This window comes from Nicotiana sylvestris, chromosome 10, assembly GCF_000393655.2.
Source record: "Nicotiana sylvestris chromosome 10, ASM39365v2, whole genome shotgun sequence".
Taxonomy (NCBI): domain Eukaryota; kingdom Viridiplantae; phylum Streptophyta; class Magnoliopsida; order Solanales; family Solanaceae; genus Nicotiana; species Nicotiana sylvestris.
This window is the reverse complement of record NC_091066.1, coordinates 169,580,841-169,598,546: the sequence shown is the minus strand read 5'-3', so window position 1 is coordinate 169,598,546 and position 17,706 is coordinate 169,580,841. Positions and strand designations below refer to the sequence as shown.

The 17,706-nt window shown below is 32.3% G+C and overlaps 1 protein-coding gene across 3 annotated transcripts; it reads right to left on the bottom strand.

The window, feature by feature from the left end:
• Nucleotides 1–2,855: 2,855 nt before the first annotated feature.
• Nucleotides 2,856–13,147, bottom strand: LOC104234830 (amino-acid permease BAT1 homolog). Of its 3 annotated transcripts, XM_070160335.1 has the most exons (10): nucleotides 12,942–13,147; nucleotides 11,010–11,270; nucleotides 6,996–7,127; nucleotides 6,629–6,889; nucleotides 4,960–4,978; nucleotides 4,630–4,849; nucleotides 4,360–4,541; nucleotides 3,972–4,261; nucleotides 3,767–3,896; nucleotides 2,856–3,386 (listed from the first exon to the last, which is right to left on the bottom strand). In XM_070160335.1, exons 1-10 carry the CDS (start codon nucleotides 13,103–13,105, stop codon nucleotides 3,024–3,026), a joined length of 2,022 nt encoding a protein of 673 aa, XP_070016436.1. In that variant the 5' UTR covers nucleotides 13,106–13,147; the 3' UTR covers nucleotides 2,856–3,023. The 3 variants fall into 3 exon arrangements, with proteins under 3 accessions (XP_070016436.1, XP_070016437.1, XP_009786770.1); XM_070160336.1 differs by lacking the exon at nucleotides 6,629–6,889; XM_009788468.2 differs by lacking the exons at nucleotides 6,629–6,889; nucleotides 6,996–7,127.
• Nucleotides 13,148–17,706: the final 4,559 nt, after the last annotated feature.

Below are 17,706 nucleotides of genomic sequence, written 5' to 3'. Positions count from 1 at the left end.
CCTCTCGAATTTCTAAGTCGTAGCGTTTAAGTGCCTTTTTATGTTTCTTTGTTCATATTTTGAAAAATAAAAAATAGGCAAAATACATAAGTTAGCACCTTAACTATGAACTAAATCCCTGTTACACATTTTTTGTGGACGAAAATAACTTTACACACTCAACCTTTCCAGAGTGTGTCTAATATACACTACTTTTATATTTAAGCATTTCAAAAAAAGTGAGGTCTGTCACGCACCAATAATATAGTACTACGTGGCATTAATTTTGAAATAAAATAAATTAATGAAATTACAAATATACCCCTAAACTATTCTCCCTTCCATCCCTTTCTCTTCTGCACCGAATCTCCATTGACGCCAACACCATAAAAAATCCACAACTATCACCTTTCGATTATAAAGCAAAATTAGAACTCAAGTACATTAATCACGAGTTTGTGAGTCCAGATTCAAATCTAACACAAGAAATAGGATGCAAAACTCAAAACTTCATTAAAGTTGGTTATGGTCAAATCCATGGTTGCTCGATTCATGGTCATCTTCTCCGATAAAATAAAAGACTAAGTGTTTTGACAGTTGATTATGGCCAGAATCTGTGGCATTATTTAGTGCAAATAAGTAACCAAAGTGATGAAAGCGCAAGCAACAAACAACAACTTTATGAAAATGGCATGTAAATAACAAATAGAATCAATTAATTCTCGGCATCTTTTGGCTCATCTCTAATATCCCTCAACACCAAATTAATATTTTACCACATTAAATTTGTGTTCTTAATTTGTTACTACTTAATTATGATTCAAACCCAGATCTATAAAATTCTCTTAGATATAGATTTCTTTTAACTTTCTTTATCAATTTCTTCCAAAGCCCTTTTATATTATTGTTATTCTTAAAATGGTGGACAGAGAAGATGGTGGAAAAGAGGTGGGGAAGAAGATGAAAATGGGAAAGGAGGAAGGTCAGCAACATATTGATAGGGGCGGGGTTATGGGGAAGAAGAACAGGGAGGGGTGAGTTAAAGTGAAAGGAAACAAAATAATTTTAAAAAGCAAAAATTTAAAATTTTGACACGTGTCCTTTAAGTAAGAATTGGGATAAAAATTTCTACAGTTTAACGCGCTTATAATTTTTGTTAAACACGCGCGTGTCACGTAGCAAAAGTAGTGTGTATTCTGAAAAGGTTGAGTGTGTAAAGTTATTTTCGTCCACAAAAAATATATAATAGGGATTTGGTTCATAGTTAAGGTACTAATTTATAAATTTTGCCTAAAAAATAATACTCTTACACCAAAAAGAAAAAAGAATTACAAAAATGTGAATGAGCATAATGGAATTAACAAAAGTGGAACACCTGGAGAAAGAAGAAGCAGAGCACCAAAAAAAGAAGCAAATAGGCCAAAGTTACTCCCAAGACAATTGACACTTCGATAGCACAACCCTGCTCCATTGTAAAAATAGCACGGTATAGCCAGTTTTTGAACTGGTCATTCAAAAATAACCAGTGTTTATGAAGTCAATAAAAAATAGCCACTATTTTGCTGCAATAGAGACCGGTCCAGCATAATATACTAGAGTTCGGTGTACCTGTGTATAAACTCCAGCATATTATGCTGGAGCGGTATACTTTGCTGACTCCAGTATAATATACTGGAGACTGGAGCACCGGTGCTCCAAACTCCAGTATGTTATACTGGACAATTATACTTGCTGGAACTCCAGTATATTATGCTGGAGTTCTAGTGTACTTATGCTGGAACTCCATCATATTATGCTGGAGTTCCAGCATACTTATCTTGGAACTCCAGTATAATATGCTGGAGTTCAAGCATACTTATGCTGGAACTCGAGTATAATATACTGGCGTATTTTCGGGGTTTTGAACAGTGTTTTCGCTCAGATTTATCTTTACATGAAAAGTGGCTAAATTTCGATTACTTTTGAAACTGGGTTATTTTTGAACGACCAGTTGTAAATCTAGCTATTTTTAAATTTCTCCCTGCTCAATTTGGGCGAGGGATTTTTACAGAAATAGCCAATTGAATTTACGGTTTACTTTTTGTAGCTAATATTATACACATATTATACAAAAACTATACATGTAGTATATATCCACCAGCTATTTTAAGTCCAAGTGCTTGGGTAGGCAGCTATTTAAGTTAATTCTTGTTTGGGTACTCCCAAAAACCATTACATCATTTTCATTTCGCGAAAACTACACAATATAACCGCTCCCAAAAATTATAGCCGACAAAAATATATATATTTTGCGTATGTTAATAAGTATTATGGATATATATACATTTTATATTTTTTTTTGTATGTTAGTATTTTTAACCGACCGACCAAATATGTAACTCGCCTTAACATTTCGTCCCAAGAAAATATGCAAAACATCCAAAATGGTAAAAAAAAAAAAGGAAATTTGTGCTTGTCCTGAAATTTTCGGTAAATTTTGATTTTGGTCTCTATAGTATTTGTTCAAGCATATTTAACCTTCATTTATTTGAAATATGTACTTTTGATCCTTCTACTTGTCAAACGTCACAAATTAAACGAATTAAAATTGTTAAATCATTTAATTATTCCTGTGTTATGTTAAATTAGTGTTGTTACTCCAAATTTGAGGACTAATATAGTCATAAAAATAATATAAATATAACATATGTAAAGAGACAAAAAAAAATAGAATTTAATTAATTCAAGGTAAATATGCTTATAGAAGTATCACAACAACAACAACAGCAACAATATACTCAGTATTATCCCACACCGTGGGGTTTGGGGCTAATAGAAGTATCATAAGGACCAAATTAATATGTACTCTCAACCGAGGGATCAAAAGTGCAATTATCTATGAAAATGTCTGCTTTCATAAATGGTTTTCATACTTAATCTTCATTGGAGGAATTTAGTCCAAAAATGCAAAGTATTGTAGCAAAAAATATCACAGCAACAAAAAAGAAAATCTAGAGAGTATGATGCACACATCAACATTGTCTAATTACAAAGAATTCTAGTTTCTATGCTTCCTCACTAGAGTTTCCTATATTAGTAATAGGACCTTTAAACCAATGTCTAGCACTGAAGATCCATGAAGAAACAACAAGAATGAGAAGGCCACCGACCGCGACAGGAGTATAGTTGAGAGTTTGATCTGTAATAGGATAGGCAACGGGCAAAGAGAAGAGTACAGAAATGAGCGCGACCCAAAATATTGCAACCCAACCTACAACGAGCCCGTAGTTTCCCAGGTTAAAAGGACCTGGAGTGAAAGACTTTCGAGCTAGAGTCACTCGAAATAGGATTGGCAAGGCATAAGCAATATAGAGCCCGATTGTTGCTATTGATGTCATCGCTTGAAATGCTACCAAGCTTCCAAGAGACTATAATTCAAAGAGACCAAAAAAAAAATATTAGTAACTGGAAGGGCGCGAAACAAACTTACTTATGAATCAAGAAAGCATATTGAAGGGGAGCCTTGGAGCAACAATGAACGATAGGTCATGGGTTCGAGCCGTGAAAACAGCCACTAATGTTTACATTAGGATAGGCTGTCTACATCACACCCTTGGGGTGCGGCTTTTTCCGGACTCTGTGTGAATGCAGGATGCTTTGTGCACCGGGCTGCCTATGTATGTAAAGCATATTAAGTAATAGTAATGTTAATTCTTATATGAATTGTTTGTTCTTGTTTAACTCGGTTATCTTTTTGAAGGGTTCTGTGTGGTTTTTCAAGATGCAAAAAAATATGAAAAATTTGTACCGTCAATGCCATGCAAAATGCTATGAAGGCCGACATCCAGACTGCATTGAGCGGAACCTCCTGCTTGTTTACTTTATGCCAGAACGACGAATATGGCATCGCTCCATCTCTGGAGAATGCATAAGCCATCCTGCAAAAAAATCATCAGTGGCTTTTCTACAGAATCTGAGCTAAACAAGGAGAATCTCTGATCGAGTATATTTACCTTGAGTTGCTAGTTAGTGAGCTCATGCCACAAAAGAATACGGCAACAGCAATTATACCTAAGCAAACGATTCCACCAGTACCACTACCGTATCTACTCTTGAACGCATCATAAAAGATTTGCGCAATAGCATAACCGCCAGAATCATTGTTTTTATTCAACAGATGCGGGATATCTGTAACTGCAAAGGTTATACCAAGTATGTAAGCCCAGCCAGCAAGAACTGATATGCCAATAGCACTTACAATTCCTTTTGGCCCATTCTTATCTGCATTTTTCGTTTCTTCTGTCTGCAAAACAAAGTCAATAGAGAAGAACAAAATTTAAAATCTACTCGCAATCACTTCGAACAAATAGTTCCTAAGAAGGAAAAATAAGCAGAACCCACCATATGGGCAGAAGCGTCATAACCTGTCAACGTATACTGGCTCATGAGAAGTCCGAGGACGAAGATGTAGAGGTTATTGTTAATTCCATCTCCATTGTCAGTATTGAAATTAGTAAACACAAATTTAGCACTGGCTCTTTCTGTGGCGACCATTGGGATCAAAATCATAAGAAGAAAGACACCTGTAATAATCATTTATGCAGAGCTGAGAGAACACACAATTCCGTATTAAGAGGTTGAATAGAGAAAAGAAGGTCTACTTTAATGTACCTAAAACATTCCATGCAGCGGCTAGTTGTCCAAAGAAGGACAACCATGAGATAGGAAGACTGTTTAATATAGCATGTAAAAGCAGAATTCCGCCGTGGAGTGCGATAACAACGTATTTAGAGCCTTGGTATCCACCTCCATTTAATCCACCGGTGCTAAGGAGAATTATCACCTGAACTAACTGTGCCAGTGAAAAGTCTACACTTGCTGTGACAGCCCACTGCAATCAGATTTTCCGTTGTTGATTAGAGTTGTTTTATATGGTGAAGCAGCTAAATCCAGTTAGACACTCAAAATTGTGAATAGTGTATTAGTAATTCTTCATGATACCTGACCAACAATGTTAAACCTGCAACATGAAAATGAAAGGAATTTTACTGAGAAGGGGGCAATATGAACATAGAAGCCATCATTTTTATCAAAAAAATAACTTATGACTACTGAATATGAATGATCTCAAATTCCATTAAGTTTAATGTTGAAAGCCAGTAGATAATAGAAGGTACCGAGTCACAAATAAAACAGAGGTCAAAATCCAGGAGAATTCAGTATCCTCATATTTCATTTTTCTGTCTTTCCTCCTGATTTATTTATTGTCTTCTTTCCCTCCTAGCCAATGAATCCTCCTCCTGAGAAATTTAATGGCTAGCGGCGTTGAACTGAAACTACTAACTAGCACATACGGTTAAGGAACTTATTGACAATCTAGGCCCTAGAGCAGCTGCGATTTTTCAGGAACATTCACTCGTTGGCAAAAATCAAAACCATATTTGAATTGTGCATTTCTCACACTATGGATTGCAGAACAGCGTTTTGCTGAACTCAAGCATAACTATGGACTGAGTTACTATTTCCAAAATGAAAAGTGTGCTAATCAAATCATCAACCAATCGATCAATCAATCATATGTGCCTCAAACCTAAACTAGTCGGAGTCAGCAACATGAATCCTCTATGTATTCGGCTCCATTTGGACCCATTTTATCCCAATACACAGAGGATTCAATTACTATGATATGTCTCATTATTTGACTACTTCAACGTTGATTGTCAACTTACCACAACTCTCCTCCTTTATCCGCACTTGGGACCAGTTTTGTGGAGCTCACATACAAGTCCACATACTTGTATGATTAATAAAACCAAACTAAAACAAAAGGCCTGAGCTTCAATCAACACAAAAAGCTTGTTTTTGCTAGCCTACCCCCGCTAAGAGTGGAATGCCAGTGCCATGCTTTACTTTTTTTCATTTATAATGTAGAAATCCCCGAGAACCAGTGGTGCACGGTTCAAAACTAGGCGGATAATGTGTCCACGCTTGATTAACACTAAGAATACTTGTAAGAACAGTGAAACTATGCCCTTCTAAACAGTAAGCACACAAACAAGTTAAAAACTTCATAATCTAATGTACTAAGAAAATTGCAACTTGCTCTCCACCACATTGTGTTTAACATCAGATAAATTCTCCTCTATACACCAGACAATTTAAAATTGATAACTCCAAGATATCAACAAGCTGAATCCTACTAGAATTTAGGAAGTCGAAGAACTGAAAGCTATATGATCATAGAACCAGAGAAAGGCCAAAAATGGTACTCCCCCTGTCCCAGTTTATGTGACACTATTCTGTATCTATCAATCTGTTCCTGAAAGAATAACACATTTCTATATTTGGAAACAAGTTAACTTTGAACTTCTTGTTATACCCTTAACAAGAAGTTTTAATATCCACGCAAATATTATAGCATGTTAAGACCACAAGTTTCAACAATCGCGAAAAACACTATCGGATTTCAAAGTAGCACGATCTAATTCAAAAATTTCACCCAATTGAGCACGTCTAGCATATTTTTTTCACAGTAGCAGGATCACTGTAACTGACGCCAGTGAGTTCACATTATTTTCTTCTTAAACTTCATGCTGAGTCAGATTACGTCACATAAATTGAATATGAAAAATGTAAAGACTAAACAGGAAAACTAAAAAATAATAATTACCAGCCAGTGATCCAAGAAGCAAAAGGTGCCCAACTTGGACCAGCAAGCTTAGCACTCCAATAATAAAGACCCCCAGAAGTAGGATAAGAAGAACAAATCTCAGCCATTGATAATCCAACAAACATAGTAAAAGCACCAGCAATTAGCCATCCATAAACATAAGAAATTGGCCCACCAAAATTCAAACCAGTTCCCATCAATGTGTTCAAACCAGTAAGCACTGATACAACAGAAAACGAAAACGCAAAATTCGATAACACCCTAAAAAACCAAAAAAACAAACAAACCAGTAAGTAAAAATGTCTAAAAAATCAAAAAAATCGAAAATTTTAGTATTTTGGTTAAAAATCTGAAAGTGGGTATTTACGAAAGATTGCGGTTGAGTTCTTGTTTGTATCCTAGCTCGTGAAGACGTGCATGGCCTGAATCAATTTCTGCTTTTTCCACTTCGACACCCATTGTTATTTTTTTCCACTGCAACTTTGCCTTCTTCAAATTCCTTTTAATTTTGAGAAATAATCTATAAATGGTAGCTGGATTTTCAGTTATATATAGAAAGAGCCAAAGATTTACAGTTACATAGCAAATCAGAACTGTGTAAATAATTTTTTGTTTATTTTATTTTGGAATTTTTAGTGGTTTGTTGTGAAGTGTGAAGAGGGTGGTATGGTCAAAGAACGAAAACGGAAAGTGCAATAAATATAGGGAAAGATTTGAACGTTCTTTATGTTTTTGGTGACGTAAGTTGACAGTAGAGACCCATGCTGTATTTCCAAGATAGGAAATCATCTGAATTATTGGAAGCAATGATTTTCTTTGGTAAGAATATTCTCAAATCCTAGCGGGATCTGGATAGGGTAGTGTGTACGCAGACCTTACCCCTACCTTGGGGTAGAGAGGTTGTTTCCAAATAGACCCCCGACATCCTTCCCTCCAAGAACTCCCCACCTTGCTCTTGGGATGACTCGAACTCACAATCTCTTGGTTGGAAGTGGAGGTTGCTTACCGTCAGAGCAACCCCTCTTGTCACAAGCAAACAAACAAATACACTAAATCTCACAAGTAGGGTCTGGAAAGGGTAATATGTACACAAACCTTACCCCTATGTTATGAAGGTAGAGAGGTTATTTTCGAAAAACATTCGGCTCAAGAACAGTAAAAATGAAGCAACAGAGAAATAATTGCAACGACAAGGTAATAAGACAATGAGTAATAACAGAGATCCAGGGATACGAAACTACAAAAAAAGTACCAATACTACTGAAAATAATGACACATCGTATAAAAACAAGGGACTAGGAATAGGAAAATGCGTGACTAGTACTACTACTATTACTGGTATTCGGTTATATTTTTTTTTTTTGAACCAATGGTCTATTAGAAACAGTCTCTCTATCTTCACAAGGTATAAGTAAGATTTGCGTACATACTATTCTCCCCAGACCTCACTTGTGGGATTATACTGGATATATTATTATTGTATTCGGTATCCGCATTGAGGTTTGACTAAATTTGAATTCGCGCTGAAAATCCCATATTGGGGATAACCTGGATTCGCGCCAAAAAATCTCACATTAGGGATAAAATAATTCCTAGTAAAGACGACTCAATACTCAAAGCGCGAACCTGAGATCTCTTATTAACGATGGAGGACTACTTACTGCTCCGCTACAATCTTTATTGTGATCAAATTTTATAATTATAAATTCATAATTGTTCTGAATTTACATTCTAGTCGTTGTATGCAAAACAATATAATTTACTTTGTCCTGCATTTAAGGTAATTTGTTGAATTTCCTCTACAGGATAAATTTTGTTAATCTCACTATAAATAATTTTAAGTTACTAATGATATAAAATCTAAATTGGGGGTTGTTGGCAATTGGAAAAGTCAAGAGGGACTGTATATACTGCTGCTTCTCGCTTTGCAAAATTATAGGAGTATTTTTTTCAACGGCACGAGCAAAATTGTCAGATTCAAGACAAATGGAATTTTAAAGATTCCTTCAAATCTAATTAACCTTTTTTTTTTTTTTTTTCATAAAGGAGCTTTATTTTATTATTTTAATCTTTTGAGTACATCAATAAATATGACTATCAAATTAAAGAGTAAAGGCTCGTTTGGTATAAGGAACAAGGAAAATTAATTCCGGGACTAAATTTAAGAAGAGCTTATTTTATATTTGGTTGGGAGATTGTGGTATAATTAATCCCGGAATTAATTAATTCGGTATTATAGTGTTTTTTTATTTCCATAAAAATGTGAAATAACTAATCCCGGAATAATATCTTTCCAACCAAACGATCCCTAAAAGATAAACATTTTCCTCAAACCTTATCCTATACAATTACCATATATTATCAACCTTTTTATAGAGTTAAATCATATATGAAATTAGTCGAACTTTAGTTTTGGCATATACCTCGTATATGTGTAAAAAAAAATTAAATATAGAATCTAAAAGCTCAAATGGTCTTAGTCGAACTCAATAATTTTGACGTGTACCTCATATATGTGCAAAGAATATATATATATATATATATATATATATATATATATATATTAAAATATAGAACCCAAAAATCCAACGGTATTAGTCGAACTCAATAGTTTTGACATACACCTCGTATATGTGAAAGCATTCTACTAAATATATACAAATATTAAATTTACAAACCCAAAAAAAAACTCAAATGATCAGTATATTTAATAGAATTCCAAATTCATAAAATTTAAATTATAGATCTGTCAATTAGTGGGGCTAAAAATAAAGCATGGCCTTTATCTTATTACCGGTACAAATTCAAAACATAAAAGTTCTTTTTTTTTTAGTTGAAGAAATTCCAATCATTTAACTTTAATACTCCTAATAATAGTTACCTTAAAGTCTATATTTCAGGTCATTCTATTTTTGGCTAGACCTAAAATTGGGACTTAACTATACATTAGGCCACGTCACTTCCTTCTTGGTCTCTACATAGAAAAATTGGAGTAAGGGGAGTAGTGGCGGAGGCAGGATCTTCACGAAGGGGGTTCAAAAAAAAATAGCATCTAGTGGGAATTAAACTCATGACCTTATGTATATTTTGAACCCCGTTAACCACTAAACTACACTTTTGGATTGTGTTAAGGGGGTTCAAAACTTAATATATAGAGGTAAAAAACAGATTTTGCCTTATATATACAGTGTATTTTTTCGGCGAAGGGGGTTCACAGATTTTGCCTTATGTTTATACAGTGTATATAAACAGATTTCCGCCCCTGAAGGGGAGTTTGCTTTATTTAGTTATACCTGAAGTACAAATTGTGTTTTTGAGAAATTTAGTATCGAATAAGAATTTAGGGTACTAAAATAGTATTAAGTGAAGTATTCAAACTATTCTCGATATGTTAAACACATTCTAATAATTATTTCATTAATAAAATTAGCTTTCAAACGGATATAGGACAAATTTTGTAGGTTCAACTGAATTCATTATTTTCGACTTTATTATGTATACATATGTTAAAAAATCGCAGTTATTCCAAAGAGCTTGTCCTGACAAATAGACAGCAACTAATTTAAATATATTAATACACGTCAAAAAAAATATTACCAGATTAAATCAACTAATCCTGTGTATCAAAATTTTGTGTTAATTAAGATGAACATATCATATCTGACTTTTCTAACTCAAGATTGCATGGTTGAATGAATTACACTTTCATGCATCAAAGTATCAATTCATACATAATTCCTACACGAGCCATCAACTTTTAATCACATACTAAGCATCTAGAATACTACTACGACGACGACGATGGTGGCGACAACAACAACAATAATAAAAGCAATTACATCTCAATCTCAAATAAGTTGGGTCGGTTATATAAAACTTCGGTAAACATGTTTTTCGATTAAAATTCATCTCAGGCAAGCATTATCAACAACAATAAACCCAGAGTAATTTCATATGTGGGGTCTGGGGAGAATAGTGTATTACGCAGTCCTACCCTTACCCTTGAGAAAGTAGAGATGCTATTTCTGAAAAGATGAAGAGAAAAAAAAAGTAACAATAACAAGATAATAAAAACACCAAAGTGAAAGAAACAACAACTAGTAATAGAAATCTAAGAATAAAAAAAAATACAAGACTAACACTAATATTACTGGTAGGGTAAAGAAAAACGCTCAACTACCTACTAATCTTCTACCCTAATTAATTCTCGACTTCCACAACCTCCTTTCAGGCTGGCATTATACAAAATAAAAATTAAGAGCATTAAAAATTCTTTATATTTCCTATTAGCATAAAAATTTCTAAAATATGATTTTTTTTATTTTATTTTTTTTTTGCGCAAAAATAGAACAACAAGAGAGGAAAAGAAAAGCACACATACCAGCCAGTAATCCAAGAAGCAAATGGGCCGAAGTAATTTCCAGACAATTTAGCACTCCAATAGTAAAGCCCAGCTGAAGTTGGATAAGCTGAACATATTTCAGCCAAGGCCAGGCCCACAATAAGTGTCATTAATCCAACTATGGGCCAACCGTAAACAAGAGTTATAGGCCCACCAAAAGCTAAGGCCTGGTTGTATAATGTGGATATGCCCGTAAGAACTGATACAATGGTGAATGTAATAGAGAAGTTGGCAATGAACCTGTTTAGACAGATATCTCGAAAATTAAGATCATCTCGAAATTCTATAAATTCATAAAATATTTATAAAGATATAAAATTTTCAAGAAAATTTACATCATTCAACGTTCGAGAAATACACTGTTTAAGTCATCGAATTACGAAGAATAAACCAGAGAGAAGAATCAAGAGAGCAAAACAATTGTAATCACAAAGATTCACCAATAAAATTACTTTTCTCTTTAAAAAAACATGTTCAAACATAACAGGTGCGATGGTTATCACCTATTGTATTGTATTGTATCGTTACTTTAAATACAATGTTTGTTTTGATTGTTACTTTAATTTTATTGTATAATATCGTTAAATTCGTCGTTATGTAACAACGAAAAATGTCACTTTATATGACAACAGATTTGGTATAGTAACATCGTTACCTTACTTTTTTCTCTCATCTTGCCTTTTTTATTATTAAATAATTATATTTTATCCTTTATCTTACTTTTTTTTAATATAATAATACTACTATGTATCCTACTTTTTTTAATAATGTTGCAAGTTTATTCTTCATATTATTGGTGCATGACATCATCAAACAATGACAAACGATATATTATGAAACGACATATAACAACCATCCAAACAACCTATAGGTCAATTTTTCTAATTTGCATAAACTTCTATAAATAGAGTTACTGAGAACATGATGTATTAGTGAAAGATAGTAAGTAGTCGGTAAGTTAGTTGAGATGCGCGCAAGTTGATCTGAAATACTTAATAATAAATAAAACAAAAAAAATAAAAATAAAGAAGAAACTACAGACAAATTAGATTTACATTTTGCAATCTATATCATGTTCTAAGATTTTAATTTTTATTAGCCCCTGTCACTATCAGAGGAACTTTGTCAAGGACTCAAGGTTCAAGAAAATATCTATCTGCCCTTTCATTGTCAAGGTTCAAGAACTAAATATTTAAAAAAAAAATCATTAAAACTAAATAAAATATTTGCACAATCATACACCAAGGGAATCAATTGGAGCCAATCAAACTAATTTTTGAATAAAACTTAAATTTTAAATCTATGGAAATTCAGAATAATTACCCCTTGATATATGGCCAAGGAAGAAGAGAAAAACCTGTTTCTATGGATCCACTGAGATATTGGTTTCCACTCGAATTATGTATTAATTATACGAAGAAAATATCACATTCATTCTAAATTTGCGGACTCTATATTTTGCCAGAAAATGTATACTCCCTCCGTTTCAATTTATGTGAATCTGTTTGATTGGGCACGGAATTTAAGAAAAATAAAAACAACAACAACAACTCAGTATAATCCCACTTAGTGGGGTCTGGGGAGGGTAGTGTGTACGCAGACCTTACCCCTACCCTGAGGTAGAGAGACTGTTTCCAAATAGACCCCCGGCATCCTTCCCTCCAAGAACTTTCCACCTTGCTCTTGGGGAGACTCGAACTCACAATCTCTTGGTTGGAAGTGGAGGTTCCCACCTTGCTCTTGGTTGGGGAGATTGTAAGTTTACGTTAAATTGTTACCAAATTTAGAAATTGGTCATTTTTTTTTTGGAATGGACCAAAAAGAAAATACGTTCACGTAAATTGAAACAAAGAGTAAAGAAACCATAGAAAGAAGAGATTTTTTTATTTTTTTTAAAAAAAAAGAACTTACGAAAGGCCACGATAGAGTTCTTGTTTGTAACCCAACTGTCTGAGACGAGAGTCATCTGAATCACTCGTAAAAATTTTGTTTGAAATATCATCATTAATAACTTCATAATCATCAAGTCGATGATAAGAACCAGCTGCTGATGATGTTGAGGCTTCTGTTTTCATCTTTTTTTCCTCTATCTTTAATTTGCTTTAGTTTCTTGAACCAAATGATCACCCAATTCTGTCTATATATATAGTTTAATTCGCATGTGCCAATTAACTTAGTTGTCAAAAGTTTTGGGGGACCAATAAGTTTGGTATATCTGACAGTCTAACAGAAAAGTCGTCCGGAAAATAGAGAGTGTAATAGTTTGTTTGGTTGGTTGTTAATGATACAGTAACATATGTCATTTCATAAAGTATCGTATTGTATTGTATTAATTTATATATCTGATAGTCTAAGAGAAAAGTGGTCCGTGACGAAAAATGGCGAGTGTAACGTCTTGTTTGGATGGTTGTTATATGTCATTAATTTATGTTATACGTCATTTCATAAAGTATCGTATTGTACTGTATTAAATTATATATCTGATAGTCTAAGAGAAAAGTGGTCCGTGACGAAAAATGGCGAGTGTAACGTCTTGTTTGGATGGTTGTTATATGTCATTAATTTATGTTATACGTCATTTCATAAAGTATCGTATTGTACTGTATTAAATTATATATCTGATAGTCTAAGAGAAAAGTGGCCCGTGACGAAAAATGGAGTGTAACAGCTTGTTTGGGCGGTTGTTATACGTCATTAATTTATGTTATACGTCATTTCATAAAGTATCGTATTGTACTGCATTGTATATATCTGACAGGTCCGTGATGAAAAATGGAGAGTGTAACAGCTTGTTTGGATGGTTGTTATACGTCATTTCATAAAGTATCGTATTATACTGCATCGTATGGTATATCTGACAGTCGAAGAAAAGTGGTTCGTGATGAAAATGGAGAGTGTAACAGCTTGTTTGGATAATTGTTATACGTCGTTTCATAAAGTATCGTATTGAACTACATTGTATTGTATTGTTTGATGAATATGATGTTTGGATAAATTATATCGTACCATATCGTTTCATGATGTCACGCACCAATAATATGAAGAATAAACTTGCAATATTGCTAAGTAAAAATAGGATACGGAATAGAATTATTATATAAAAAACTAGGGTAAAGGATAAAATATGAGTATTTAATGTAACTGGTATCTATAAACGTGTGTTGCACGATAATAATGACACATGATGGTTTAAATATTTATTTATACAATATAATTTAATTAATGAGAGAAATTTTATATATAACACTGCAACAATCATATAAATGCCGAAAAGATATTGTTACATTAGCATAATACGTAAACTCAAAATAAAAGGACATCATTAGAACTTACATAAATGATCAATTTTAGTCATATTAAGTAGATAATTATGTATTGTAGTTTAAAGGTATCTAATGTGATGGTATCTTACGGAACACTTCTTTATAGACGGTGTTTTTTTATATATGTTTCCTTCTAATGTTTTGGTTACTCTGCCATAACCAGATCTATTGTTGTCGATATTGATATCTTTCTTGAAAGTGCAACAAATAATTATTCGTGTAAGAAAATATATTATGGTAAATATAGTCTAATATTTAGGATGTTTGTCCTTATGCTTTATTTATTATAACTACAAAACATAAACATACTGAAAATTATTTTCACACAAATTTAAAAATATATTCTTTAGTTTCGGAAGACGAAAGTTGAATTCGGGGATAAACACTTACTTAGAAGCACATTGACCAGTATCATAAGTTCTGCATGTATGACGTTATTGTCAAAACTTCTATATACTATATGTATACTATTACACAAGCTATTATGCGGATCTAAGTTTTCAGTAGCATGACGAGCATATGTTTCTTCAAAATCAACCTATATGCAATGGAAGATAAATTTTAACTTAGTCTATTATATATATGGTGACATTAACATACGTAAGAAATAATAAACTTGACAACAAACATGTATGGTAGAAGGCCATTTGATACTAACGTATTTAAATATTCTTCTTGGTAGTAATTGTTGGTATCATCTTCTGCTGAGTCAAACTGAAAAATATTTTGCTTTTACTTAGCATGATCCTTTTATTTAGTTGATCAACATATTCATTTCTACTAGCTAAGATAGCTCTTTAATTTCTATCATGTAATTTGCACAAATTGCATTTTAAACTAACGATGAAAATATTTTCCTTATTAAATGCACTACTATTATCAGTGGAGTTGATAACCAAGTGTTCTAGAATAACCAAATCATCTTTTATTGGGTGTTCTTCTTCGTTTCCGACACGAAGCAAGAAGTCATTGAATGCTGGATATGTTATTTCTTGTCATTTGAATATTTTCATTTGAAGTCATAAGTATAGTTTTGGCAAGCTAGCTTTTATAGTTTCTGCTTTGGTCAATTTTGGAACTACTGATCGTACTTGACAGAAATCACCTTCCAAGCTATTACTTTTCCACCAAACGGTTCATCGATATCCAATATATCTCTAAAACTCTGGGCGATTGTTTCGATTGTTTGACGCTTAGTCAAAAGCGCTTCATCTCATATTATCAATATCCAATATATCCAATATTGGTTCATCGATATCCAATATATCTCTAAAACTCTGGGCGATTGTTTCGATTGTTTGACGCTTAGTCATCGATATCGCGCTTCATCTCATATTATCACATTTGATTTCCTTATAAACTTAGTATTATTGCTCTACTTTGATATATTTGTGATGGTTATTTCAATTATTTGAAGAGGTATATCAAATCTAAAGTGAGTTGTATGACCTCATAATAAAATCGTCATCGGTACACCACTTGTTCTTATTGCTAACAATATCATGCCTCTTGATCTGACATTTGTAAGTAATGCATGACATATGAATATTATTTCGATTCCGCCGGAGGCATCTACAAAGGATAATCTCGCTATACTAGAGTCGGCTTTTTATAATATAGTCTTGAAAGCTTATTCTTGTCTAGTATTTAGCTTTGATTGTGCTTCCTCAAACACTTGTATGGCATTCTTAATATTATACTAATTTTTTTACTTTGTGATCTATTTTTTAATCTCTACCACTTTTTCTTTGGAATAAATTTATGTACCCTAAGATTTTTTTTAAGTTGAGAAATAATTTTACTCATATGATGAATTTAAAAATAATTTAATTGAATTATCTTACTAAATAATTAATTGAAAGATTTGATTGTTTGGTTTTAACATAAAATATAATTTATTTTCTGTTGATTTAGATTCTTAATATTAGTTCATCTCATATTTGAATATTTAACCATAATTATAATTTGTCCATCACAAATTTTATTTTCAAAGAGTAAAAAGATCGATCTGACATTCCACTTTTAGATCTTTATGTTTGCAAAATCATTAGTGGTATTGGCTCTTACCAATCTCTTCCTTTTTTCTCACACATTTATATTCTTAAAAATTTTCTTAGCTATTCTTTAATAATTGGCTATATATTTTTATATTACACAAAAAAATTAATTTTAAAAAATAATTATTTTAGTAGGAAAGCAGTTCAAATATAATATAATATAATAATATATTATCGTGGGGATTTGTTCTCAATTTCAACACTTTATGCAGTCCGTTTAGCATTACTTTTTTTTGGTATTGAATATTATAGAGTAATAAAGTATTACCAATATAGAGGATTCTTATGAAAATGATTTTATTAAACCTTCCTACATATTTTTAATAAGAATTCAAAAGACAAGATTGTATTAAATTTAAAATCTTAAATATTAAAAAAATTACCATAGAAGTTATTATAGTCCAAAAAAAAAGTTATTACAGCTATGTCTTTTCCCTGTGAGTTCTCCTGTTTAATATTTTAGAGTTATTTTGTTCTATGAATATTATATTCATGCTTTTATAATAATATAGATTCTCCTGTTTCTTAATGGATTTGGACAATATAATAAGTTTTTAAATTAAATTAATAATAGAATTTTTAAGAAGTATATCCTAAAAGTAATAGTATTACATGGCTAAAAATGTGCCAATAAAATAATTATACTAATAGAATTCCTAAAGGTAATCATGTAGGATTGCTAACATGCATGTAGTATTATATCCTAAAACTAATAGAATTGCAAGGCTAATGTCTAGAATTCCGATTATGTCCTTTTACTGTGAGTTATTATGCTTAATATCAAAAGGTTATTTTTGTAATCCAACATTTTATTCACGCTTTTATAATAATATAGATAAAGACGGGCAATATAAGAGAAAAGAGCAAGGTAACAATGCCACCATAGCAAATCCGTCGTTATATAAAGTGACACATTTCATCGTTACGTAACGATGAATTTAATGATACAATAAAATAAAATTTAATTAACAGTCAAAACAAATATTACATCTAAATAACGGTACAACACAATAACTAAAAACCATCTAAAACGATATTCTAGTATGTTATAAAAAATAACAAAAGATTTTTTTCTTTTGGTGTGTAGGGGTCATTTGAATATTTTACTCGAGGCTACAAGTGTAAAATTTCTTATTATGATCGATATCATTTGTTCCTCTCAGACTGTGATTCTTTCCTCTGTTAAAAAAAATCGCATTAAAATTTTAGTATCATTATCACTCTTTTTATTCTTATTGATTCTCGTATCTTGGTGCTTCACCTTTATTGATGTTATACACCTTAAATATTAATTCG

Excerpts from the sequence above, each read along its gene's own strand:
- LOC104234830 (XM_070160335.1), bottom strand. The coding sequence starts at position 13,105 with ATGAAAACAGAAGCCTCAACATCATCAGCAGCTGGTTCTTATCATCGA. Across the intron at positions 4,542-4,629 it reads CGCTGCATGGAATGTTTTAG|GTGTCTTTCTTCTTATGATT; the intron begins GTACATTAAAGT and ends TGATTATTACAG. Across the intron at positions 4,262-4,359 it reads ATGACGCTTCTGCCCATATG|ACAGAAGAAACGAAAAATGC; the intron begins GTGGGTTCTGCT and ends TTTGTTTTGCAG.